The sequence below is a fragment of the Helianthus annuus genome, chromosome 13, assembly GCF_002127325.2.
Source record: "Helianthus annuus cultivar XRQ/B chromosome 13, HanXRQr2.0-SUNRISE, whole genome shotgun sequence".
In the NCBI taxonomy this organism is placed as follows: Eukaryota; Viridiplantae; Streptophyta; class Magnoliopsida; order Asterales; family Asteraceae; genus Helianthus; species Helianthus annuus.
Genome location: NC_035445.2, coordinates 136,861,934 through 136,889,356, shown reverse-complemented (window position 1 = coordinate 136,889,356; position 27,423 = coordinate 136,861,934). Strand labels below are relative to the sequence as shown.

General features: G+C 36.5%; 3 protein-coding genes and 1 long non-coding RNA gene across 5 annotated transcripts; 2 read left to right on the top strand and 2 right to left on the bottom strand.

The window, feature by feature from the left end:
• Positions 1 to 738: 738 nt before the first annotated feature.
• On the bottom strand, positions 739 to 4,577 carry LOC110899434 (uncharacterized membrane protein At4g09580). The gene is made up of 4 exons (XM_022146323.2): positions 4,187 to 4,577; positions 2,884 to 3,154; positions 2,010 to 2,180; positions 739 to 1,188 (listed from the first exon to the last, which is right to left on the bottom strand). The coding sequence occupies exons 1-4, from the start codon at positions 4,414 to 4,416 to the stop codon at positions 1,060 to 1,062; spliced, it is 801 nt and encodes a 266-aa protein (XP_022002015.1). The 5' UTR covers positions 4,417 to 4,577; the 3' UTR covers positions 739 to 1,059.
• Positions 4,578 to 7,449: 2,872 nt separating this feature from the next.
• LOC110899432 (inositol-tetrakisphosphate 1-kinase 1-like) lies at positions 7,450 to 9,135 on the top strand. The gene has a single exon (XM_022146321.2). The coding sequence runs from the start codon at positions 7,692 to 7,694 to the stop codon at positions 8,748 to 8,750; it is 1,059 nt and encodes a 352-aa protein (XP_022002013.1). The 5' UTR covers positions 7,450 to 7,691; the 3' UTR covers positions 8,751 to 9,135.
• Positions 9,136 to 10,381: 1,246 nt separating this feature from the next.
• On the bottom strand, positions 10,382 to 16,845 carry LOC110899430. 2 transcript variants are annotated; one of them, XM_022146320.2, is made up of 5 exons: positions 16,476 to 16,845; positions 14,112 to 14,250; positions 13,284 to 13,369; positions 13,013 to 13,165; positions 10,382 to 11,059 (listed from the first exon to the last, which is right to left on the bottom strand). In XM_022146320.2, exons 1-4 carry the CDS (start codon positions 16,779 to 16,781, stop codon positions 13,031 to 13,033), a joined length of 666 nt encoding a protein of 221 aa, XP_022002012.1. In that variant the 5' UTR covers positions 16,782 to 16,845; the 3' UTR covers positions 10,382 to 11,059; positions 13,013 to 13,030. The 2 variants fall into 2 exon arrangements, with proteins under 2 accessions (XP_022002012.1, XP_022002011.1); XM_022146319.2 differs by lacking the exon at positions 10,382 to 11,059 and adding an exon at positions 12,518 to 12,819 and having other exon boundaries at positions 16,476 to 16,844.
• A 6,373-nt stretch (positions 16,846 to 23,218) lies between these two features.
• On the top strand, positions 23,219 to 25,100 carry LOC110903277. Its single transcript, XR_002571810.1, has 3 exons — positions 23,219 to 23,342; positions 24,613 to 24,665; positions 25,071 to 25,100. It is a non-coding gene; the product is annotated as an uncharacterized LOC110903277 (long non-coding RNA).
• The last annotated feature ends 2,323 nt before the right edge of the window (positions 25,101 to 27,423 follow it).

Sequence of the window (27,423 nt, the reverse complement as noted above, 5' to 3'; positions counted from 1 at the left end):
ATAACAGGTTCAAAAGAACAAATAATATTCCAAATAACTAATGAAAATAATAAAAAAATTCAATACGGTGCGTGCAAACCTTGAGAACTCATTTGATATGAAATAAAGGGGTGGTGCGAATAAAGAACGCTGAGTTGGCATGATGTGTGAGACCTTAGGCAAATCCCACATCGCCCATTTATAGGAGAGATACCAAGACGTAAGAAATGTGTGGCCCCAATAACACCAACACGCTTTGAACACATTGGTTGTGGAAGAGAAATCCACGGTTAAGAGTGCTTGGGTCGGAAATTTCAAACAGATTTGTGAGCTCTTTGTGGGCAAAGAAGACAATATTGTCTGGTATGTGGGGTCACAGGTTACAACACAAAGATCGACATTTTCTTCCGAAATTTCCATTCATGAAAAGTCATTGTTGTTAGCATAGCAATGCAGCAATAGGTCACCATCTAATTTTGATGCTTCCATAGCGTGAAAATAGCGGGATTGTAGTTTTTTTTTTAAATCAAAATAGCGATAAAATATACCTATAAAATAGCAGGATTTTAGTTTTCTTTTTTGTACATATAAAAACAACGTATTTTGATAAAATATACATATAAAATATTTCTATAATTTTCTTTTTTGCTAAACATAAAATAGTAACCGATATTTCATATTATTCTTCTTATATATTTTATAAGACCTATATTAAAAAAAAATTAAAAAAAAAACTAACAAGAGAATGACAGTAGTAAGTTAGTAACAACCAATATTTCATTAGTTGTGCCAATTTCACATTTCATAAAATAAAATCATAGTAACAATCCATCATTACAATGACTATTTACACTAGGAATATTATTTTCCAACATAGACTAAACTGCCTTTTTAGCAATATTACCTAGTTACCCTCAACAGAACAAATCCCTTTTGCATCTTCAACATCTGTAGCACAAACCAACAAATCTCCACAGCCGAAGGTCGTGACTGAGGGTAAATTTGTAATTTTGTACAGACTTTAAATCTTGAGAGGGGTTGGTTAGTAACACTATAAACAAAGCATGAATGAACAAATTATCATGGTGCATTCTTCTTGCTTATGAGTGTGGGGGTAATAGAAGCAAGCCCGATGAGAAACAACGTTCCGATTGAATGGATGTCGTATAAGTCTCCAATTGACTGTAATTCTCCAAGCGTTATTCCCGCCTGCAGGATTATAGATGAACATTAATTAAAATTCACATAAAAAAAATATGGAAAAGAAATTGAATAAGAGTTACAAAGGGGGATGTTTAATCATTATCGTTGCAGTTGATATTAAACTGATAATTTGACCTCTAAATGTTCGGATAACTAGAACGAGAATTCGTTCATCCAAAATCTAAAAGCTGATTGTTCAGATAATTAGTTTTTAAACGCACATCCAAACACCCTTTAGGATGTAAATTGTAGAGCTGCAAACGAACCAAACGTTAACAGTTCGTGAACCGTTCAGCGGGAAGTTCCTTTGTGTTAGTTCGTTTATTAAACAAACGAACACAAACAAGAGATTTTGTTCGTTTAGTTAAAGGAACGAACATGAACAGAAGCCCACGTTCGTTCATTTATGTTCGTGAACGTTCGGTAACGTGTTCGTTTATGTTCCATAGTTCATTAGTGGTTTTAGTTTTTATATTTTATTTAAATTCTTCAAAATTTCGACAAATAAAATATTTAACAAGTATTAGCGCATTATATATTCTGTTCACGAACGCTTGTTTGTGTTCGTTCGTTTCATTTGTGTTCATGGACATTAGTTTGTGTTCATTTGTGTTCGTGAATGTCCGTTGCCTAAAATTAACAAACGAACACGTTCAGTTCCTTAACAAAAGAACACAAACATAAAATCTCGTTCGGTAAGTGTTCATGTCCAGCTCGTGAATACATATATTTCCTTAACAAACAAGCATGAACAAGGTCTTGTTCTTGTTCGTTTGCAGCCCTAGTGAATTGTATAAAAGATAAGCACAAAAAGCTTAAAATAATACCTTGACGGTAACATAAGCAGCTGGAATAAGCCCAATTGTAGTTCCGAGTAAGAATATATGATAAGGCACATTTACTATTGGTGAAGCAACATTAATGAACATATTAGGCAACGTCGGGGTCAACCTTAAGAAAAGCATGTAATTCAGCAGCCCATCTCGCCTTTTAGCCACCTAAGTATGCAACACTAAAATCGTCAACTTCCTCAATAGATAAAAATAAAAACTTTCAACTTTCAAATGATGGATAGAGCTGGAAATGGATTAAATAGGTGAACGTTTTAGTGCGGGTCAAAACATGTCAGGCCAACGTTTTAGTGCGGGTCAAAACATGTCGCGCAGGGCTGACCACTAATCAACTTTTATTTACTTAAATTTTAGAGTAAAGTACACGGATGGTCTCTGCGATTTACTAAAATATGAGGTTTGCACTTCGTAACGCATTGAGTCCCCAACTTTTTTCCAAAAGTACACGGATGGTTCCTGTGGTTTGCACTTTGTAACGCATTTAGTCCCTAACTTGGACATGCTAAATCCTTTAGATTTGTTGGCTAGGGACTAAATGCGTTACAAAGTGCAAACCACAAGAACCATCCGTGTACTTTTAGAAAGCTAGGGACCAAATCCAAAATTTTGGTAAACCACAGGGACTATCTGTGTACTTCGAAGTTTACTCTAATGTTTTAGATATGCTTAACAAATTATGTAATTATGATGATGATCTAAATTTGAAAACATTACGATTTAGGACTTTTAACCCGTTCAACCCGTAACTAACTATTTTCCGTTCACTCGTTACAAGGCAAACTCAAACCCAAATTTTCGGTTGATCGAAAATGCCACCCTTAGAGTAAGAAATTTGAGCATTGGGCCTAACCTGATCTTGGAAGAAAACTAATTTATCTGGCCACAGAGACGAGATAAGGGGGCGCCCAATCAAATTAGATAAAAAGTAGCAAGAAGACGCGCCAGCGGAAGCAGCAAAGACGACGAGAGCTACGCCTCTTAAGACGCCAAAAAGGGACCCCGCGAGTAGTGACATGAAGACAGTTCCCGGGATCATGAAAGTTTGCATAAAGATGTAGACGACGCAATACCCCACTAAGACTTGTGCAGTGTAGTCGCTTGTGTATCCCTCGATGTTATCTCTGCGGAAAATCAAGAGAAGACATTGATGCTTTTAGAAACATATCCAAAGACACATAGACACACCCGTTGACACAAAAACATTTGTTTACGAATGTTAAAACTCAACTCTAGACATTGTATTCAAACCAAAGATGTGATCTAAAAGAGCGTGTTCAAAGTGATAATTGTGTGTTACAAAACTAGAATCGCATGAACAGATAATCAAGTGCTTCCCTTTATGGTTATAACAAATTGGGTACTACAAATTTATCTCAACACTTTAATAGCCAGAAAATCATAATTATGCGGTCTTGGCAGTGATCGCACTAATTTCAGTCGCAAACCAATATTTCAAAATCACCTAAATATCATCAATCATCATACTCAGTAAATCCCACCAATAGCAGAATCATCTAAATATCGACCAAGCAAATTGCAATATGCAACATTAAAGATAGATTACTTAACATAAAAGCATATTTAGTCGTCTGAATTTTCAAGAACCAACTCGTTTGATCAACGAAAATAACGCTCTTTAAGCTATCATCTACAAGGATCATCATTACCATAAAAAATTATTAAAAAGATATCCGATGAGAAACTCCTTACAGGCCATCAAATTTCCGGGCAAATGCTTGTAAACTTGCATATTTCCGCAAATTTGCATCATACATTACGCATCGAAAACTTGTGTTTTGGACAATTATGACATTTTATGTAATCCCCCATCAATTTTATATAAATATCAGAATTCTTGATGATATATATATTTTCTTTTACTTTTTTTGTAATGGGGATTTTGCTGATCACAATAAAGATTCAAAAGATTATCATTCAACATCGAACCAAAAATTACACACATTTTTAATTTCAATTATCACATACAAATTAATAAAATTCTTTAAAATTCCAATCTAAAATAACAAAATAAAAACCAAACAGATCCAATATCTCACAATAATTAACATTAACAACACATAAACAAAGAACATCAAAACAAAAACAAAAAAGAGATTACTTATTTATTTATTATTAATAATGAAACAAATTACCTAAGAAGATGAAGATCTTCAAGCGTTCTAGGAAGCTTAAGAAAACTATAATCAGAATCCGGCAACGTAAGATAAACTCCGAGGAGACCAACAGCAAAACATAACAACACACCACACGCACCCGCTACCTCCCAAATCGTTAACGGATATTTTGACAATTTCACCCTATTTTCCCCATTATATTCATCGTTTCTCGTTGCAGATCTGGTCGCTAACTGTTCCTGATCCATCGAATTGTTTGAAAAACTTGTGTGTTCGTTCGATTAATTATAATGAGGATTTCAGGAAAACAAATTGGGAGATAGGGTGGGGGGAAAGAAGAAACGTAATACGTTACTTATTGGTTCAATAATAATAATATTAGTGGTCGATTTTTTGTGGGATAATCATGAGGTTTGGGAATATTCGATTCTTATTGTTGGAATGTGAGTTGATATCAATAATCATGTAATTGTTTTTATATTGTTGGTGATATAGCATAATACTTGTGTCTATCTAAGTATTTGAAATTCAGGTGATAATAGATATTGGAATTTTATGTTAGTGAGATAATAATGGCTAATATAGATATAAGAATAACATAAAGGGTTGTTCAATCATATGATGATTGGATTCATGGTCGGTTTCATAAGCCTTTCTCATTTATATATCGGGTCAGCTTAAGGATTTTTTGGTTAAAGTAGGTCGGTTTCATAAGCCTTTCTCATTTATATATCGGGTCAGCTTAAGGATTCTTTGGTTAAAGTAGGTTCGGATAATAGATTTATAGAAGGTCTATTATAATGTCAATATACGTGCTTAAGACAGTTAGGATCTTATCCTTCATGAAAGACATCATTATGCACTAGACATATCTTTGGATATAGAGTCTAATATACATCGAGTGTTTTGAAAATCGGTCAGTCTAGTTCACCCTACCACACTTGTTTTGAGTTGAACTGGTTGGTTGGACCGAGAACCAACAGCGGTCGGACCAGAAAGCCAAGGGGGTTGAACCGGATTTGATTAAAATGTTTCAATTTACCCTATTTATATTTCTGATGTTTACGGTATCACCCGGTTCTTACATCTGGTCCGATCGGCTCGTCCAGTGGACCGATAAGGATACCGGTTCAACTTCTGGTCTGGTCCTGAATACATTGCTAATATCTACGGGCATAAGAACCTATGTTGAACCAAAACCTTAAAGAAAAAAATGGTTTGAAACCTATGTTGAGAATCATCACGAATCTTATACTATCGGCAATTTCCTTTTTATTAATACTCCTCTTGGATTTCAAAAACACCCATCTTTTCTCTTCATCTCGTGTGGCATTTTCCCTTCTCTTCAATTTCACTTTCAAAGGTAAGTTTCTTCATTTTTCGCTCATCACGATGACAAAAGCAAATAGAGATAAGGCAAGACGTTTTTGTGGTTAGGACAAGAAGAAAAATCTTCAAACTCCTTTCTCCTGTCTCCTACATTATGTTGTTGTGGATGCTAAAATAAGTGAGGGAGATGATGTTATAGAGCTTTTGTCTTTTTCTTCTGAGACTAATCCTAAACGCCATTGTGGATATTATGATACAGAGCTTTTGTCTTCCCCCTCTGAGACCAGTTCAAAACACCCTTGTGGAGATGATGGTATATAGCTTTTGTCTTCTCCTTCTGATACCAGTTCTAAACACCCTCGTTGTAACATCCGTAAAAACCGGACCTCCAAAATTCAACCCGGATTGTAAAACTGGACCCTTTTAAAATCAAATACAAATAAGAATTTTTATAAATTTTGGTTATTTTTAATATTTAATTATCGTCATGTATCACGTTGGATTAAAACCGGACTAAAAACGTTAAAAAGTATAAAGGTTTCAGTAAGCTCGGTTAGTTTTTATAAAGGAAGCTTTAACAGAGTTAATTTTGTTAGTTAATTTAAGTTAAAAGTTTAGGGGTTTTTCTGTAAAAGAAGAAACTTTAAATAAACTAATTAACTAGGTTAGGGTGATAGTTAATTCTATAAAGGAAATACACTAACTAAGTTAGTGTAATAAGTTAATCAGGATTAACAATGTTTATAAACAGCAAGGGCCTATTATGTCAATTTTAAATCTTATTGAAAACATAATCATTTTAAAAATAAAGTATTTTTTGTATCATAAAACATGTCAAGTACCAGTACCAATACTGAATCGAACAAAACCGAAAGAACCAATACTAATCGAAAATCAATACCAATAGCAATATTCAATTTTATAGTTTCGATGGTATTTCATTTATCGTTTAATTAATTTTTTCTATAATAACTTGTGTCCACTGAAAACTTTAAAAAAGTCCAAGTACGCAATTGTTTACTTTTTTTTACAACATATGCTATACTCATTCCTCACCAGTCAGCTACTTTTCTATAAATTTTTACTTAAATTAAATAAAGAAAAAGACAGATGGACATATCAACGGAGCCATGGATCGAAACAACGCTCCCTTCGAAAATCATGAAACCAGGGGACAACACGTCAACACGGTGTTCCCCACTCCCTCCACATCACCTCCCTGCTTCCCTTCCCTGTCGTAGCCATGTTTGGCTTAGCTTTTCAAAACAATGACTTTTTAGAAAAGTTAATAAAAGTCACAATGGAGTGACTTACTGACTTTTGCTCTCACATAATAATCTCATGCCAAACATCTTTTAACTTTTCAAAAATTCAATAAACTAACAAGTCACTAAAATAAGCAATCCCAAACCGGATAGCCTCAACATATATTATTCAAAAAAATATGCACTTAACACCATGAACACTCACCCATAGTTATTAAAAACGCTAGGCGCATAGGCCTCGCCTGGGGCTTAGGAGCAAAGTGCAAAAAAAGCGAGGGGCTGAGAAAAATAAAGCGCATAATGAAAAAAATTAAAATATATTATGTAATAGAAAAAGAATACTATTCTTCACATAAAATAACTAAAATCTATTATATAACACTTTATATAATCTATTTAATACAAAAAGTTCTAAAATATTAGTGTATTAGTGTAGAAAAATAGTTTTATTTAGATAAAAGAAGAAATTTGGCTAGAATTTTGTTGGAATTTAAAGAATTTGGCTGGAAACTCTTCAGAATCTAGGAATCTCGTCGGAATGTGTGTCTGAACCATCACCTGGAGAATTAAAAAGCAATTTGCTCGATTTAAAGCGTAACTGACTCACCTTGCCTGAAAAAATAAAAAATGGGCCTAGGCGAGGGCTTTTAACAACTATGCTCCCACCCCCTTTAACCATAGTTAACTAACTCCACCCCAACTTAACCCACCTCCTCAATCCCTATACACATCCCCCTTCACCCACCCACACTATCTCCGTTACCTCCAATAACCTCACCGCCGTTTCCACACCGATTAACATCACACCTCCGTCTATCGCTCCGTCTATCTGTTTCCCCAATCCAAAACCCTAATTCCACCCCGAAACCCTAGGTTATGATTCTTCCGATCAATTCTCACAAATCAGAACCTTACAAAACCGTACAACAATGGCGGAAATGAACACCAACCGCTTCACCATAGGTTACGCTTTATTACTCAAAAAACAACAGAGTTTCATCCAGGATTCGTTGATCAATTCAGCCAAACAACGCGGAATCGATCTCATCAAGATCGATACCGACAAGCCGTTAGCAGATCAAGGCCCGTTCGATTGTGTACTGCACAAGTTATCCGGCAACGACTGGCGAAATCAGCTCCGTGAGTACGTTATTCGTAACCCTAGCTCTGTTGTTATTGATTATCCTGATGCTATTGAACGGTTACATAACCGTATTTCTATGCTTGATGTTGTTTCGGAGATTGAGATTGATGAGGTGAAGGATATTGATGAAACGGCGTCGTTTGGAGTGCCGAAACAGGTTGTGGTGTACGAGCCGGAGAAGTTGAGTGAGGGTTTGGGATTGAGTTTGAAGTTTCCGGTGATTGCGAAGCCGTTAGTGGCGGACGGGAGTGCGAAATCGCATAAGATGTTGTTGATATTTAGTTCCGAGGGTTTCGAGAAGCTGAAAACTCCTACTGTGTTGCAGGAGTTTGTGAATCATGGTGGAGTGATTTTCAAGGTGTATGTGGTTGGGAAGTATGTGAAGTGTGTGAAGCGGAAGTCATTGCCGGATATCGACGACGAGAAGTTGGAGAGTTTGCGCGGTTCGTTGTCGTTTTCTCAGGTGTCGAATTTGACATCTGATGAGAGGAATGATGATAAGTATTATAAGATGATGGATTCGGAGGATGCGGCAATGCCGCCGATGAATTTGATAAGTAATATCGCGCGTGGGCTGCGTAAAGCGATGAAACTGCATCTTTTCAATTTCGATGTTATTAGGGATACGAAGGTTGGGAATCGGTACCTTGTTATTGATATCAACTATTTCCCGGGGTATGCTAAGATGCCCGGTTATGAATCCGTGCTGACGGATTTCTTTTGGGATATTTTGAATAAGAAAGAGGATCGGTTTTTCGACTGCGAGAAGGAGTTGATGAAGCTGGTGGGTGATGATGGTGGATGTGATGAGGATACAGTGTGTCCGAATGTTTCTTCTGCTTAGAGGAAAGGAGGACGTTAGGGTTTCGAAATTGCACGTGGAAGTCGGGTCAGTTTTGCGAAAACGCATGCTGAATCGTGAATGTTGATCTTCGGGTTTGTTAATCAAAGGGAGCGCTGGCTGTGGGCGTTTTAATTTAGATAGTTGTTAGTACAGGAGTTATGAATAGGGTCGTTACTTTTGTTTTGGCCTCCTGACGACAATTTACTTGGTGTTCCTTGTTGATCTTGTACATCTTATCGTTTGGTTCAGAGATAGGTACTTTCCGTTTCTCCCTAAGTTTGTAGGAATGTTAAGTTTCCATAGTTTGGGGAACTTTTAAAAATGTGTGCCGTTGACTGTTTGACAGCTTTGATAAATGAATTTTGCCTTTTGGAAGATGGTACTAGATTGCTATTTTCTCTTACTGTAATATAGATTGTTTCTTGCTTTAGTTTGTTTGAAACTCATTAGCGTATCACTAATACTACCCAAGCGTTCTTAGTTTGATAATGCTGCTTAGTTTTTCTCATTTGCTCAATGGTGTGACATGGTAGTTTGAGGTTACTTGCATTGATAGCACTACTAAATAGGGGTTTAATCCAAGTGTACATGAGTCAATGGTATCTTTAATGATTTTAAGTTCTAGTTATACACAAACTATGATGGATGATCTTTTGGTGTAACCTTAGGATGGTCATGTTGGATCGTTGTCATGTTAAGTTTGGTAGAGTGGTTGTATATACGAAAAAAATTGAGGTGACAAACCACCTCTAATGTACTCCCTAAGGTTATATGGGGGTGTCTTGTCATGGGGAAAGTGGGTATATATTTGTGTGTCCTTAGAATAGGTTCTCTTCTGTCACATCATAGATTAAGGTAGTTGCATAGTTGTTAATGGTGAATAGCGCCAAATAGCGATAAGGTACCTATATGCTACATAGCGAATAGCGATAATAGCGTGAGGCTATTTTATAAATAGCGATACTCTAGAAATATTTTTTAAAGAAAAAATTATATGTATATTATATCAAAATACCCTGGTATATATATGCTATTTTACATGTATATTTAACAAAAAGCTAAAATCCAGCTATCTTATAGCTATATTTAATTGCTATTCATATTAAAAAAACAAAAAATAAAAATAAACTGTCGCTATCTATCGACCCTAATAGCGAGACTAGACCTATACGCTACATAGCGTGCTATAGCGATCGCTACACTTGCTATTGACAACTACGGGTAGTTGTATCATAAAGCATGTTAATTTATTGCATGCATGATGTTTACGAATATTAGGAGTGAAGATAGTATTAGTGTCAGCTTATAGTTTCTTGTGCTTTGTGGTTTGACCTGGTCATTTTAAAGCCCTGAAACTTGTTTTCACGAGTCTTTTCTATTGATAAGATATTTAGCTTAAGCTATGTTCTCTCAAGACGCAAATGACCTTTAAGAAAGGATGAATAGTTATTAGTTGGTGTTACAATTAAGAGATTTGGAAATATTTGACTCGATATTCAGTATGAGGTTTAGTCTCCAATCTCTATATATAGGTTATAGATACAAAGAAGGCCAAATATGGAAACTAAACAAAGTAATTTTTATACGCGATGAAATTCTATTTGTTTTTTGACTCTTTTCGTTTCGTATAGTTTTCTTAAATGGGTCAATGACGCATCGGAATATGCATTACTTTGTAAAACTGAATATTCCAACCAACATATTTCTATAGTCTTGTCATATACGTGTTTCTTTGTTCTGAAGCTTTCCATGGCATGTCCCAGTAGTGAACTTTTTTCAAATATAAGTTAGGTATGTTTCTCAATATTCATTTTGGAGTATAACGATTGTGAAGTCTTCATAGTTGCTATGCTTCTTTAGTGTTGGTAGATGGTAATTGTATGCTATGCTTCTTTAATGCCCTTGGCTATATTTTGACCATCTGGAGTTGAGGTTAGAACCAAACCATCTGAGAAGATATTTGACCATTTATTCATGGCTTGCATCCGCAAACCTTATGTAGAGCAATATGAATGCTCTTTGTCAATTTTAATCTTAGTGATTTTCATACCATTTATGCTCTCCTGTAGACGTTCCCCTAAATGCTCATTGTTTGTCATTGTGTTATCAACCATGACGAGTACCCAGGACTTATGTTTCACGTGGGCGATTAAGGTAATCCCTGGATGCCTTTTTGGAACTTTGACAGTAATGTGAGTGACTACTGTTGTATCTCGCAGTCCCGTGAAAAAATACCCATAAAACGAACTACAATCTCCAGTTAAGCATTATAGATCCAACATCTCCCATCAAGAGTAAGGATGTAAAACCTGCAACAAATTCATCAAAAATCTTCAAAGTGTTACGTTCTTTTAGTCTAAAATTTCTTTGCAGGATATCACAAAAGGGAAAGTAAGAGACATAACCCAAAAGCAAAATGAATTTTATCTTGAGGATCATATAATCAATTAAAAACCTTTTGGATTAACACTTGTCATGTGTCCAAAATCCAAATTGATACCTGGGCATGCATGCATTCTAGTTACACGTCAAATTCTTTGTTTTGTGCCTCCATCAATGAAATTAGGTCGAGGTTTCAACTTTCTACTCTCGTTTACTCGTTCTCTTGTTCAAGATCCGTTAATATTTCAAGTTCAGGCCATCCTGAGTCAGCCCGAAATCATACATTTTGGTCAGCATTATCGTGTATTTGGTTAAAACGAGTTAACCTTTTTGTAAGGGTATGATGACTTGACATGCAACTTTGTCTAAAACGTCAAAAATATTTAAGGGATAACTATATGTTAAATATTATTTCTTTATTTGTTACTAGGTGTTTCTTTTTTAGCTATATGTTTCTTTAAAATGTAAACATCTACGCTAGTGATTCATAAGTTAATAATAACATCTACGCTAGCAATTCACCATTTCATTCTACTCTCATTCTTTTATTCTCTCTCCTCATTTTTTTCTTTCACATTTCTCGTTTTAAGTACGAATGAGTTGCTCTCTCTCCTCTCCTCCACATAGGCTTCAATTCACCCACAAACGCCTCCATTGGAGGTGCTCTGACGCAGAATTGTAATCATTCTTTTTTTTTTTTGGGTAAAGGGTTACCCCGGTGAATTTTATAAAGAATCAAAGAACAGGGTGTGACAAAGAGTTCGACACACACTAACTAGGCTTGACATGCCAAGCCTAGGCAGACAAAAAACTACAAAGCCAACAAAAACACAGCCAAACCCACAAAACCCGAATCACAAAAACAAAACTACACTACACTCGCTAACTAAGCATCGCCCTTAGCCCGGATCGTCCTCCTTGATTTCCCACATATCCAAAAGCTTCCTACTCTTCTCGTCCCGACCGGTCTTGAGCGCACCATGAAAAGATATAATACCTTTATATGGTAAATAAGAGATGGTGTAGGAGCATCAACAAGTGGAAACACATTCGGATATTCTTTAAACACTTTTCTTCAATCTTATCATCCTTCACAATTTCTTTGATTTCAACATGAACACTATCTTTTTCCCAGAACAGCCAACACACCCTCTAATCCTACTTTTAAGTATACACCAATGCCCAATATAAAACTCAAACCCTCAACCTCATGGAAAGAAACACCGCACATGGATACCACTAGGCTAGAAACCCCTTTGGCTCAACACCATACTTTACATTTATTTTTTATTATCATGTTATTTTTGTTATAACTATTTAATTCAAATTTCTTATTGTTTCATTTAGTTATGAACTTGACACATTTGATAATATAACACGTTTAATAACTCAAGAATTAAAAAATTCTTTAAGAAAGTAATTAGTTATACTTATACAAATCTACATAGACCCCAATTCTACAGCTTAACCAAATATATTTTAAAAGAAATCAACAAAAAAATTGGTAAAAGAAACAATTACTAATAAAAGACTTATTCTATGGCGTATTTCTGTCTGTTTCTTCTTCTTCTTCAGCAGAAAGCAGGTTTCTTCATGCTATGTACTTCATCGATGTTGAAGAAACTTACAATAAAATCCTAACCCACGGATTCAAGCAGATTGCCAAACCGCGCAACACATGCTGCAACTGCAAGTGAGATCATTCACGTGAGGCGATCTCAATCCTAACGTATATATCTACTCGCATTGTAGCCAGATTTTTTATAGAAATAATCTAACATATTTTATTTATGGCAAGGGTTTGAACATGTACAGGGCAAGAAAATTGTCATGACCAAAAATTGCAAAAAAAAAAAAAAAAGAAAGAAAGAAATATTTACCTGTAAAGACAAGAAGATCTATTGATTCTTCTTTATCTTAGAAGCTGTGAAAGTCGTCTTACGATCACGATCTTGGTTGGATGCGCGTATTATAAAAAGAAGCGTTTCTACAAGCATGCCGACAACCAATCCAAGGATGCCTCCAGCAGCATGCTGAAAATCAATCAAGACAAAAAAAAATTGTTTATTATAATTTATAAGTTATAACAATATCATGCAAGTTTGTACAACTGAATATACAAGAAAGTTGTGATGGTTGAATAAGTAGTACCATTACTACATTATGTCCAAACAATGCCCTGAATGTATAATATCCAACCAAATAGCCTGTAAACATCGTAAGAGCGACATGCAAACCTGATAAAGTTCAATATCAATGTTAGATGCACAAAATCGCCGAAATTGCCACCGACTATGAAATGAACACCCAAATTTTAATATTTTCAAAAGCTGAAAATCTTTGGTATCAAAGACCATAACATTATTAAATGTAACAATTAACAAAACCAAAATCATTGTATCACTTACACGCCCCTTAGCTTCATTTAAATGTACAGTGATTTGGTTTTTTTAAATGTTTTTTCTTTTTGTTTTTTTTTCTCCCCTTAACTTTCAGCATATTATCACTTACACCCCTTAGCTTTATAAAAACTTTGTAAAATGTCATTTTGACCCCCCCCCCCTCGAGTTTTACGTGCTTATTTTTATGTATGTTTTCAGTTTGTCTACGTTTTGTCATATATAATATGCTTTCACTAGACGGTATAAATTCGAGTTACAAGACGTTTCAACGCTGCCTCAACGCGCGATACCATTTTTTAACTTAAAGATACTATTTTCTTACGTGCTTTCTTTAAGTACATTTCGGTATTAAATCCAAGTTGGTTTACGTTTTGACGTAAATATTTCTTGGAAATGAGTCGGGTCAGATATTTGACCATACAAATTCGAGTTACTTTAGGTTTCGACGCCACTGCAACGCGCGGCGAGTCAAAATTCTAGTTTGTAATAAATTAAAGGGTGTAAATGTGTAATTAGCGTTTAAGATATGAAAAGGAACATAGATATAGCCACAAAAAAAAGGAAAATAAAAACTAACCAAATCCTATTTGATCCTTGTACGAAGAAAATGGCTCACTTTCGTCCCTTTGTGGTGTAATATCCTTAACCATCTCCTTATACGCTTTCCTCTCCGCCGCTTCCTCGAATTTCCTGAGCCTTGCTTTCAACTCCTCACTCTACAGATACATATAGATCAACAAAGATGTAATCATTAGTCAGTACATCAATAGTTGTTTTCATAATCAAATAATCGAGCTTGGGGGTGTTGAACATGCATTTTAAAGTGATCAATGTAATCAAAAATCAAGATAATTATGTGATTTTACATATGATTCAATATACCATTTTAGGGGTGTTCAGAATTCGTTTCGAATTCGAAAAATTCGAAATTCGATTAAATTCGATTCGATTATCAAGAATTCATTTCGATTATAAGAATTCGAATTCGATTCAATTCAAGTCAAGTAAATCGAATACGAATCGAATACGAATTTATAATTTCAAATTCGATTCGATTCGAAATTCGAATAAAAATTATACATTTTTATTTATTATTTTTATAAATAATACATATATAACTTTGTTTTTGCTATATTATAAATTATTTCTAAAATTTATTCCAAGTATTAAAATTACCCAATACCAAACCCACTATATGGCCCATAACTAAAACCTAAGTAACAAATCTATCAATAGATTTCTAACACTAAAAATATTAACTTGTAATGTGGAGTGGTTATTACCGACTTCTCGTTTTGAGTGTTAAGACTTATGGTACTTTACTTGAAACTTTTTAATTTGATATCGTGCTTTATGGTTGCTTTAAAATTGATGTTTCATTTTGATAGTTTTTCTACATGTTTTAAAAGAATCCGAATCAAATCGAATTTATTCGAATTTGATTCGAGTTCGAATTTTTAATTGAATACAAATCGAATACGAATTGGGTTTTTTATTCGAATACGAATTCGAATCAAATTGGGTAGGTTTTAATCGAATTGAATCGAATTCGAATTCAAGGAAAAATAAAAATTATTCGAAAAATTCGAAAATTCGATATTCGATTCGATGAACACCCCTATACCATTTTATAAATCGATTATTGTAATCAAGACATGCATGATGCTTCTCCAAGTATGATCATCAAGACATTCATTTAGTGGTGTCTTGGTATGCATTTTTAAATCGATTATTGTAATCAAGATAGTTAGATTATATATTTCAATAACCATTTTTCCATACAATCTACAACTACTGCTTTTCCGAATGTGATCATTTGGACCAGAAAACTGAAATCAAGATAGGATTCTGCCTAAGATCATGTGTAGTGGAGGGCGTTACCCATCCACCTCAGCACCTGAAGGCGCCAAACACCATTCCGGTGTGGGCGTTACCGCGCATTAAGGGCACCGGCACCATGGAGTTGACAGGCGTGACCTTTAGGCGTGTGTAAGAGAGAGTGAAACTTTTTTAAAAAATTTTTTTGAGCCAATCACCACCTAGCACATCACCCACATTTTTTTATTTTCTTTTTTCTTTATTTAACTTTTTAAGTTAAACGAATACAGTCAATACACACTTTCGAATGTGTAGTTAGCTAAAGCCCCACTGCGTACGTTGCATAAGCTTTTTCACTTTTTAGTTAAACCACTACCTTGGTTGAAAAAAGCACACCTAGGCGCAACAAGGCTCAAGCCCATGTGCTTTTGGTAGCATAAGGCACACTTTTTTCAAAAAGTGTACCTGAGACGCGATTTCTTGGCAAAAAAAAATTGACCCGAGACGTGTGCCTCATGTATTCCCATATTTTTGTGAGAAGGTTGTTGTACAACATGCAATTCAGTTGTATATGTATGTAATTTTCATATTAAAAGATATATAAAGCTTCCTTCTCTCTAAAGATTGAGTAAATGATGCTAGAAACCTATAGGAAACATATAATTAGCTGCGCCTTTGGTACGAAAAGCGGTGCGCTTTTGTGCTTGGTGCGTCGCACCTTGGTTTAGACTTTAGACCTTGTCGCTTTTATTCGCTTCTCACTTTCTAAAACCAAGAGTCCACTACACTTGGTCTAACACTAACATATTAGCGGATCCGGAATCATATTCATGGATATAAACAAATCCAAAGATTTGTACAGAACATATCTTTTCCTGTGAATCAATTGCTATGTTTTAATTTCAATAATCCAACATTCCTAATAATAATATAATAACTCTTCAGAACTTAATCCTCTAAAAACACAATAAATTCAAAACTGAGAATCAGTAAGTCACTAAAAGAAACTAACAGAAACATAACTAACTCTAACAAACCAAACACATTTAAAAACAACTCTTGGAACTTAATCTTCTAAAACCGCAACAATTTGAAAACAATTAACAATCATTTAGTTAGTTACCTTCTGGCGAGGTTTAGGACTGGTAAGAACAAACTGTGATCCGGCTAACAGAGCGGATAGATCGGGTCGGGTTAACGGATCGGATGCGGACCAAATGGAGCGGAGAGATCGGTAGGGCACAGAAGAGTGATTGTGAGATAGAGATGCGGCGATTTGACGGAGGTCTTGAGAGAGGTGAGTGTTGGTGGCGGATGTAGAAAGGAATGATCGGAGGATTTCTGTTTTGGAGATGATTAGACCGGTGGTGGTGGTGGTGGCGGTGGCGGTGGTGGTGGTAGGGTTTGATGAAGGCTCTTGGTTGGTCATGGTAACTCGTGAGTGAAAAGAGTTGGCTTGGTGGTTTGATTTTTTTCTTTTTGGGTTTTGTGAGTGAAAAGAGTCGTATTATTAATTCATAAAAACTAGTCTTGACCCCATGTTGCGGATGGGGGCGTAAAAGTGTGTTATCAGTGTTACAGGGTGCAAGCATGAGGTGTAAAGCCGTGTTAAGCAGCAATCAAATGACAAAATTGAAAAAAAAAAACGTAGAACATAGACGGACCTGAATGTATAGCGACACGTAATAAAAATTTGAGGGAGTAAGAAACCCGAGGAACTAAATGTGATCACCAAACCCGAAGTGATAGGCTCAGCGGTCTTGCCGCTTCTCAACATGATAGCCTTCGTAGTAGCATTTGGATTAGGCTCTGTATTGCTTGAAAGGCCCCCCTGTTATCTCTCTGACAACATCTTGGCAATCTAGCCAAGTTGGTTCTCAATGGTCTGCATGGAAGCCACTCACTCTCGTGCCTCGTGAAACGAACGTCATATTCTCTAAAACGCTTCTCATTGTCGATCTTTTGAGCGTTTTGACTAGCTAAAAGTTGACTAAACATATCTTGCGCACTAGGTTCGCTAGTGGAAGATATCTGTTGAGGCCGAGGTGGACCATATGCTCCAGGAGCTGTGGGACGTGGAACAAATCCGGGTGGATGCTGACTAGAAGCGCCAGGTTTCCAACTGAAATTTGGGTGATTCTTCCACCCAGGATTATAAGTATTGCTGTAAGGATTATGCTGAGGATGGTATTAGTTTCCCATAAAATCAACGTGCTCGTGTAATAGCTCTCCCGTCGGAAAATCGCCTACATGATACGCTCCCCCACTCGAAGAACCACTTGAGTGAACTTCCATCATCCGGTCAAATTTCGAAGATAAGGCATCCATACGAGCTGTCATGGCAGTGAAGTCGTCCACTTGATGAACTCCATGTCTTTGTGGCTGTTGTGTCTGATTCTTCACGGCGCATTACTCCAAAATCTCAAACGCCTCGTTGGCATTCTTCATGCCAATGTCTCTGCTCGAATATGTATCAACCATCATCTGCCCCGGACCATCCAAACCATGGTAGAAGATCTGACATTGTTGCCACCTAGGCAACCCGTGATGTGGGACCTTTCTCATGAGCTCTTTAAACCGCTCCCACGCCTCATAAAGGGGCTCATCCTCGTCCTGACGAAAGTTGAGAATCTTGGTTCTCAACCGAACAGTTTTCTCTGGAGGGAAATATTTCTGGAGGAACTTCTCAGCTAATTGATTCCATGTAGTGATAGATCCAGCTGGAAGTGAGAGAAGCCACTCTTTGGCTCCATCACGTAAAGAAAACGGAAAGAGCCGAAGGCGTATAGCATCCGATGATGCATCACGAATCGTGAACGTGGCACAAACCTACAGAAAACCCGCGATGTGGACACTAGGATTGATGTGCGTGAAGTGCGATATAATTTAGGTGTATATTTTAAGCCCTTTTTACACTTTTTAGCCAAGTTTTAGATTTATAAACACGATATTCACTAACACTAAACACACATATGGGCAAGTGCACCCATCGTGGACGTAGTATAGTGTTGGTAAGCTACCGAGGTCGTCCAAGGACACAAGAGCTTTTAATACCGGTTTATCCTCAACGTCTAATCAAATCAAAATGTTAGAAAGAGATTTTTAAACTAGAAAAATAAAACTAACTAAAATGCTGAAAAAGAAAGTAAAAGTAAAAACAGATAGACAAGATGAATCACTTGGATCCGACTCGTGTGTAGTGTAACCTTTGATTATTTTCGCACTTTTGCACTTGTTTAAGAGATTATCTTAGTTATTGTAGTAGGCCCCTCTTTTGAAAGTGAGTTACCCTCAACCCAGTAGTTTGAGTCAGCAAGGATACAATCCTAAAGGGTCGGATTATTAAAAGATAATTAATTAAGTTATTAATGCATAATGTGGTAGGCCCCTCTTTTGAAGGCGACGTTACCCTCGGCTAAGTAGTCTGAGTCAGCAGGGATACAGTCCTAAGTAGCCGGGTTAAAGTTTTAATAGTAGTTTAACTTATGAGGGGGTCAAAGAGTTTGGACCCCCGCCATCCAATACCGTTGGGTATTGAAGGAGGTCCTATTAAATTTGACCCAGGTCCTTTGCAGGATATATACAATGAACAATGGCAAGACTCTTACCAAACCGTTCCCTTAACCCCCGACCAGGTAGCCAACATACCTCCATATAGACCGTGGAGATATGAATGGTGAAAATCTTTTATTTTATATAGACAGTAAAATAATGCCAAGACACCACGGACAAACGATAAGGAAGAATCACCTTCAACATAGAAACTAGTAATTAAAGTCATTAATACAAAACCAATTAAAAAGTGCAAAAGATTAAAAATAAAAAGTATTACACTAAACACTTGTCTTCACCAAGTGATGTAAGAGACTTAGGCAAATATGGCCTTTGATTGTCAAGAACTCTTACGATCAATCTTGGATCCCGAGACGACTCACACACTCTATGATGGACAATGGATGATGGTGGTGGATGATGGTATTGTGATGGTGGTGGGTGGTGGGTGAAGTGTGAGAGAGGTGGTGTGCCAAGGGATGAGTTGCAAGAGCTCCAAGCACTCCTATTTATAGGCTGAACAGAAGCCTGGGCACGGCCCCGTGTCCATCCGAGTCTCTCTCTTCATTAATTGCAATTTGCAATTTCATTAAATGCGTCTGCAACAGTTGACCACGCCCCCGTGTCCGCTGAGCACGGCCCCGTGGTGGGCAGTAGAAGCTTCTATCACTTCTTATTTTCTGCTGACACTTGGGCACGCCCCCATGCTCACTGAGCACGGGGCGTGTTCAGCCTTCTGTCTTCTTGTTTTGCTTTGGGAGATGCTGTCGGGAGGTCGGGCATGCCACGTTTGTTCCTTTTCTTGTATTTATGTTAGATTTAGCTGTCTTTTTGCTTCTTTTGTTCATTTGAGCTCATTTAATCCTGAAAATACAAAAGGAAGACAAAAGCACACTTTTTCCAACATTAGTACTAAAAAAGGGTTAGTTTTATGCCACAATTGATGTAATTTATATGTTGCATTTTGTGCACATCAAGGATCCTCGTGATCCTTGCCATAAAACTGCACCGCATTCTGCAACATCGATATGGTGCCAGATTTGATCTCGAAACTATTAATATTTATCGTTGGTGCATTAATGCTCGCAGGTAAACCCTCAAGTGACGGTTTTCCTATTTCATTTAAGATCCTTGTCTCCTCTTCGTCCGTTATATCTACCTAAACCTCGTAGAATGTGTCGCCTCCCGCCACGTCTACCTCGATCGCAGCAGCTACCACGCGGGACTGCTCCCGCAGTCTCCGATTAAGATTGCGCTCCAGCTCCGATGAAGGCTCAACTATTTCAGCAACGGGGGTTGAGGACATGCACGACCTGTAGGGAATAAGGAGGAGCACAATGCACTATATGTATATAAAACTAAAAACAACTAGCAAATAATCATTTTTTTCAAGTAATCATGAAAAGACAAATAAAACAAGTAGACAAAAACTTTATACGCTTTTCACAATGGCTAAATAAGTAACTCGAACCGTGCTCAAGAAAACCCGCGTCCCCGGCAACGGCGCCAAAAACTTGATGTGCATGAATTAAATATAATTTTTAAATGAAGGGGGTCTCGGGTTTGGAAAGCATTGACCGAGATCGTATTGATTGATCGAATGGATTTGAGGATTTGACTGATCGTAAATAAGGCAATTGATGTATTTGGTCGTTGATTGACAGGCCTGCCGGTCGAAAAAAGGAAAGGAGAAGCTGTCCACGCGTTTGCTGTTTTGGGCGGTTAATTGGAATTGGTTTGAATATCGAACAACGTATATAACTTATTATGTTTCCAAATATAACCAGCGATGATGGTAGCCCATCTGGTTAGTGTGTGTGTTTGTGAGACTGAGGTCGCGGGTTCGATTCGTGTAAGGGGCGGATCATACAAGAGATCCCCCCCTCTTTTATTTGCATTTAACTGGACTAACTGAGTTTTCTAACTCAGTTAGTGGTTCCCTTTGAATAATTACTAACCTAGTTATCCTTTAACTATGGTTTTCACTAACTTTGTTAACCCTTTTTAATATGATTTAACTAACTTGGTTAGATTTAATCAAACTAATAATTCCCTTATTTAAAATATTTATTTATTTAATTAATTAAAAGTATTAATTTATTTATTTAATATTAATAAATATTATAATTATTTGATTTAACCCAAATTTTGGGTATTTTACCGAATTAACATATGAATTCCCGATTTTTGTACGGTTTAGGGTAATCTCTTGGCAACGCTTGATTCCAGAACTGAGATTAGGGTATCTTTCAATTGTTTTTACGTGTTTGATATAGTTTAACATGCTTTCAAGTGTTTTAACATAACATAGAATTTAAACAAGAATATGATTAAAACGAATGCATTTTCATGATGATTTCAAGTCTCGGATTACAAATTGGAAACGAATAGAATGCAACGAGAGTACAATTATCTAAATTGGGAAAGTTCAACACATCTTGCCAAAAATGGAAAGTACAGAAATACGAAACGTTACAGTCTCCCCTACTTTAGGAGATTTCGTCCTCGAAATCTTAGAGGAAAGACTGAAAGAAAAGAAACAATGCGGTGGTTGACCGAGGAAATATGAATATTGAAAAACAACGTCGATCGTGACGGTTTTACCATCAGGTGCTGGCATCTTGAGCTTAGTTGGCATTGAGAGCTGGACCTTTTGGTGCTGGTTGCCGTTCTTGATTCCATAGAGGGCATTGTGGGCGAAGGTGTGGTGTGTCTCCACACTTGTAGCATGCGCGAACTCTGTTGACTGCCTCCGAGCTTTGAAATTTTCGTTTCCTGTCCTCGCTGCCACTTGCTGGGGCTTCAGGGTCAATGGTAATCTGGTTGGCTACCCGAGTGGATGCGACAACTTGTTTATCACGAACACGATTATTGTTTAAACTAGCAGCGAGACGATAGACAGCCTTGATGTTGTCGAGCTTGGCTGCCTCGATGGTGTCTCTCATGGTAGGGGGTAAACCGTGGATATACTTTTTGATTATACGATCAACAGTGAGAACCAGGTGGGGTAAAATAAAGCTCAGCTGCTTGAAACGGGTGGTATACGTGAGGTTATCGTCTCCAACTTGCTTGAGGGCCCAAAACTCTTCCTCAAGCTTTTGCTGTTCATGAGGAGGGCATAACTCCTCCATCATGAGTTGTTTCAATTCTTCCCATGACAACGCATATGCCAACTCGTTTGAACGAATGTTCCTTTCATTCGTCCACCACTCTAGGGCTCTTGCTTGAAAGACACCAGTAGCACTACGTGTCTTGAGCTCATCAGGACATTCACTGTTGATAAACGTGACTTCTATGCTGTCGAACCATTCGAACATAGCTGTCACACCCTCTTTGCAAGTGAAGGGTTTAGGGTGGCAAGAGGCGAAGTGCTTGTAGTTGAAGGTGACAGGCTTAGGCTGGACCACTTTCGAGTCAATAGAGGAGTTAGGGGTGTTGGAAGCTTGAATTTCAGTCACAATCTTGGGAATGATACGGGTGAATTGCTTGGCCATGAAAGCCATCATTTTCTTTTGCGAACTGATTCTTGACTTCTTGGATGAGCTGGAGAGTTGACGAGATGAAGACATCTACGAATTCGAAATGAAATGTGGATGAGACTTTGATCATAATGTTTATTTGAAAAATTTGTTTTTATGAATGCAACATGTAGCACCTTGTTTCACATAAAGTTTCACATAGTATAACATGAATTTTCACATAGAATAACATGTAAATTTGAAAGCGTAATAAATTTAATTTGTTCACGAGAGAGTATCATTAATTATTTTAGGTTGCGACAATAGTGTGAATCGTGACTCCTAGCTTGAAATGAATATAACGTTCAAACGTAAACACATAGAAATTGAGATAACATAAAAGAGATTTAACGTAAAATATGGATTGTCACGGAACGTAACATACGACATGTGACAACCCAAACTTTCGAGGTCAGTTCCTTTACTCGCGTGATCTTGTTCTCTAATCATTTCTCTTTACATCCTTTTCGATGATAAAAATTGTTAATGTGTGTGACTGTTATAAGCTTGTTAAATGAAAGATCGGGTTAAATATGTTTGCGTGTTTAGTGGGTTAGTTGAAGTGTCTAAGAGTTATGTTGGGCCAAAGTCTTTAATGAACTACTTTAACCCGGTTCCAAATAGTATTGGGCCACTAATGTATGTAAGCAATTTAGTAGCCCAATTCATCGCTGGTGATTCAACACTCAGCTCAACGTGTATTGCTCAGCCCAACATGTATTTATTTTGCTAAAAGCCCACAACCTCTATTATTTAGTGTAGGTAATATTATCATGTGGTGACTTAACACAAAAACTCAAACCAAAGAAACCCTACTTCTCCCCAATTTGTACGTGCGGCAGACCCCACCCCCTCATCGTTCTTGGAGTCAACGACAGACCCCACCCTTTCTCGAAACCCTCTTCAGTTTCATTTTGACGGTTAGTGCATGAATGTTATTAATTGATTTAACACTTTATTGTAATGGGTGATATGTTGCTATATTGAATTGTGTGATGGAATATTATTACCTGTTAGTTGTGAAATATGATATGCATGATAATAGAAGATTGATAAACATCCTATAATAACTAACCGACAGATTTAAACAAGTAGTGAGTATAGGATAGGTTAAACTGTATCGATCATTACATTGATTACATAGGGTTTGTTGTAACGGGTGATGATCGATCCCGGGTCATGTTCCGCATGAACTGTGCGGTATTAGTGTTGCATCAGGAGGATTGGTTGATAGTCTTATGTTATGTGAACGATACTTACGTGACCCGAAATTTATACGCAACTGAATGTTAGATACGTATATGACAGAGATGAATGATACTTGTTAGGATATGAAATCCTGATTGATTCGATGACATGCTGAAACTGTCATGAGGCGTATATGATGATTCGTAAGTAGAGTGTGATTAATGTTGCTGAGATGTGGTTGCGCTGGATCGGAGTGGGCTGCGAACCCAGTTTGCGGACCACCGATTTGGGCCGCACACCACCATAAGAACCACATTGGGCTGTCAGTTGTTATTAGGATAGCATGATGGTAATGCAAAACTTCTTGTGATCCAAATGGTTACTGCATGATTATGTGTTAATATGATAATGTGTGCTATGGGTAAATGTTCACCTGATAAGTTGAATAACTTGCATAAGACATGGAATGTATAGTATGTGTTGTTTATGAAAGGGACCGAATGCTAGATGGTACAATATGTAGTGTTGATAGTGAAAGTCGTAAAATATGAAATCTACATGGTTGCAATTAAAAAGGGATGTCATGCAAATTGTATTGTACTGCACCATGAAGGATATTAATCGAGAAAGTGGGCTGGGTATAAGGGGGGTTCATTGGTGGAAATAAACAGTGGGCTATCGAACCACTCTACATTTCTTTTGGGCCAGGATTGTTGGGCTTCGCTGTGGGGGCCGGGCCGGACCTTTGGGTTACATGATTATACAAGTGCTGAAGTGGGCTAACAAGTATTGATTATTGAATTTGATTGTGATATATATTCTATGTGATTCAAATGTTTAGTATATGAAATGTTAGGATGTATGTTACGATTGAATATGTTATGTGATCAACTGTTGATTATGACATGACATTTTGTGTATATATTGCATGAATGTAATTTGTGATGAAGTATGTGATTAAACGTGAATACTAAACTAATTGTTGTTGGTAAACCATGATAGGACGTATCTAACCAACTCTTAAACAAGTAACATAACCTACCGAGCACTCTAAGGTGAGTTCACTACATTCGAGCATGCGTCCCAGTGGTTGGGGACAGTCAGTGGTTTGGGTAAAAACGGGTATATTGGTTAATATTCTCACCTATCATTTTGTAAGTCCCTTATTATGTTACCTGGAGGGTAACGGGTATTAGTTGGTAGCGCTACTTAGGTTTGGCACCCTCACACCGCTCCTAGGTAGGACGGATGTGAACTAATGACCCAGTCGTGGCCCAGTACTAGATAGGAGTACGTGGGAAGGGCAGTCATGTATTTCAGGAGCCATCTTGTTCGGAAATGAGATATTAACAATATTACTTGCATTGGTCATTGAACTGTTTTACATACAACTGGTAACGAACGTTTCTAAAACTGTGAACTCGCCAGCTTTGTCTGATACACTTGTTACATGCTCGCAGGTCGTTAGGTACTTGGAAACAGGAACTTGCTGGCTGTGGGGCGAGAGTGGTCATGGTTGCATTGATGGATTTATTTATCAGACATTTATTTACTATGGTTGTTTGGAAAGTATTTACATTATGATACAATAACGCTTCCGCTGAACTTGATGGTTTTTGAATTACCTATGTTTGGATTTTATTACTATTAAATGATGAAACTTTATTTTAAACTTATGGATTCAATGTAATTGGTGGCTCATTACTAGTGGTCACACGCCTAACAGGGATACTCCCTAAGTGGTAATTTGAGGGTGTGACACGACAATTCCAAAGTGAATCAAAGTCCTTTTCAAATTAAGGAAACGTGCTTTGGCCTAATAGACAAATACTCTCATCGAGAAGCGATTAACGATATTTGTCCTTCCAGTTACTACACGTCCTTAATCGATTGGGAAAATCGAAACTTTGGCGAGAGCGAAAATCGAGGAGTGGGACTAGTTAACAAGATGCGAGTATCACCTCTAACTTGATAACATCGTACCCTAAAGTGGTTGGTACTTATCCTAAGATAAGGGTCCACTAGAATATGAAATGGAAAACTCCCATCAAGGTTTGGATATCACTCCTAACTTGAGGGTAGATTTCGTGCAAAAATCAAAGTATAGCTGAGTGAAAATCATCACCAAGTGTGGGAATCACCCCTATCTTGATGAGTCTTTTCGATTGTGTTGTAAGAGTGTCTTCAAAGCCTCCAAGTGTGTATTGTGTTAGCCTTAGGAAAGGCATGTATATTAAGAGTCCAAAAGAAAGTAGAGGGAAGCAAAGAAGATAGAAAGGAAGTTGTTTTAAGCAACACATAGTGAATAAGCTCCTAAACTATAGACTAGGCAAGGCATTCCTAATTCCCTATAGTTATGGCTCTGATACCAATCTGGTATCAGAGTATTCCTACTATAGACTAGGGAAAAGTAAGGCAATCCTACCTAATTCCCTATAGTTATGGCTCTGATACCAATCTGTCACACCCAAATCGATGGCGGAAACATCGGGATGAGACGTACAAATTGCTCAAAACAACATAACACTATTGTGACAATATAAATTAAATTCATTTCATAAATTTCCAATGGAAATACATTGTTTTTAATTACATCACAATTCAAACATAATAAAATACTATGCTAAAATGGGTTTCTAATTCCATCCTAGCTGGATTGCTTTGTTTCTTGAACATCAACCTGCAATATGTATTAAAGTACAATCAACAAAAGCATGTTGGCGAGTATACAAGTTTTCATACATAGCATAATACGTGTTTAAAATGTTGCTCATATCCAAATGTGAAATACAATATCATATTGACAGTATACTCGAAACGATGTTACTCTACATGTCCAAACCAAAGTTTAACGCAATTAACGTGCCTACCCAAAAGAGTATGGGTGGTTTTAACATAGATTAACCTAACAATACCCGTTAATCTAACGAGAGGGGCGTTTCTCAACCTATAGCGCTACCATTGTTAGGGGAGGCTTGCAAAGTTAATGAACACATAGTCATGAGAGTTTACAGTAGCATAACATGTCTAACATGATTAAAATGTATCACATAGAGTATGGATAGAGTGTGCATAAAATGTTTGATGTGATGGTGTAGTTTGATAAGTAATACATATTGCACCCAAAACGTGTAAAACGAAAATGGGTCATGTATACTCACCTTAGATTGCGTTGCGTATTTCTTGTTAAAAGAAGAGAGTGAGTTGGATCCAAAAGAGTTGCAACAAACGCAAGAGATTTACCCTATTGTGATTGGGAATTCGTTAATTTAGGTTGGTAAAATGATTTATATGGTAATGGGAATTAATAACAACATTTAGAATATTATTTTGTTAAATAATATTACTTGTTGTGATAATGGCAATAACAATAATAAAATTTATAATAATAAGAATAGTAATAATTCTAGTTAATTATAATAAGCATTTCTGATTTAAAACAATGAGAACTTTTAAAAGTAATAATAATATAAATTCTGATTTTTTTATAATATTTCGGATTTACTATAATAATATTTTTGATTAAAAATTCTGAATAATAATAATAACAATAGTAATTCATAATAATAATGATAAATAATAATATTAATAATATTAATAACTGAATTTATTTAATTAATAAATATAATAATGATAAATAATAATAATAATAACTGATTTTATTTTATTAATAATAACGATAATAATAACTGAATTTATCTAATTAATAATAATAATAATAATAATAACTGAATTCATTTAATTAATAATGATAAATAATAATAATAATAACTGAATTTATTTAATTAATAATTATAATAATAATTTTAATAA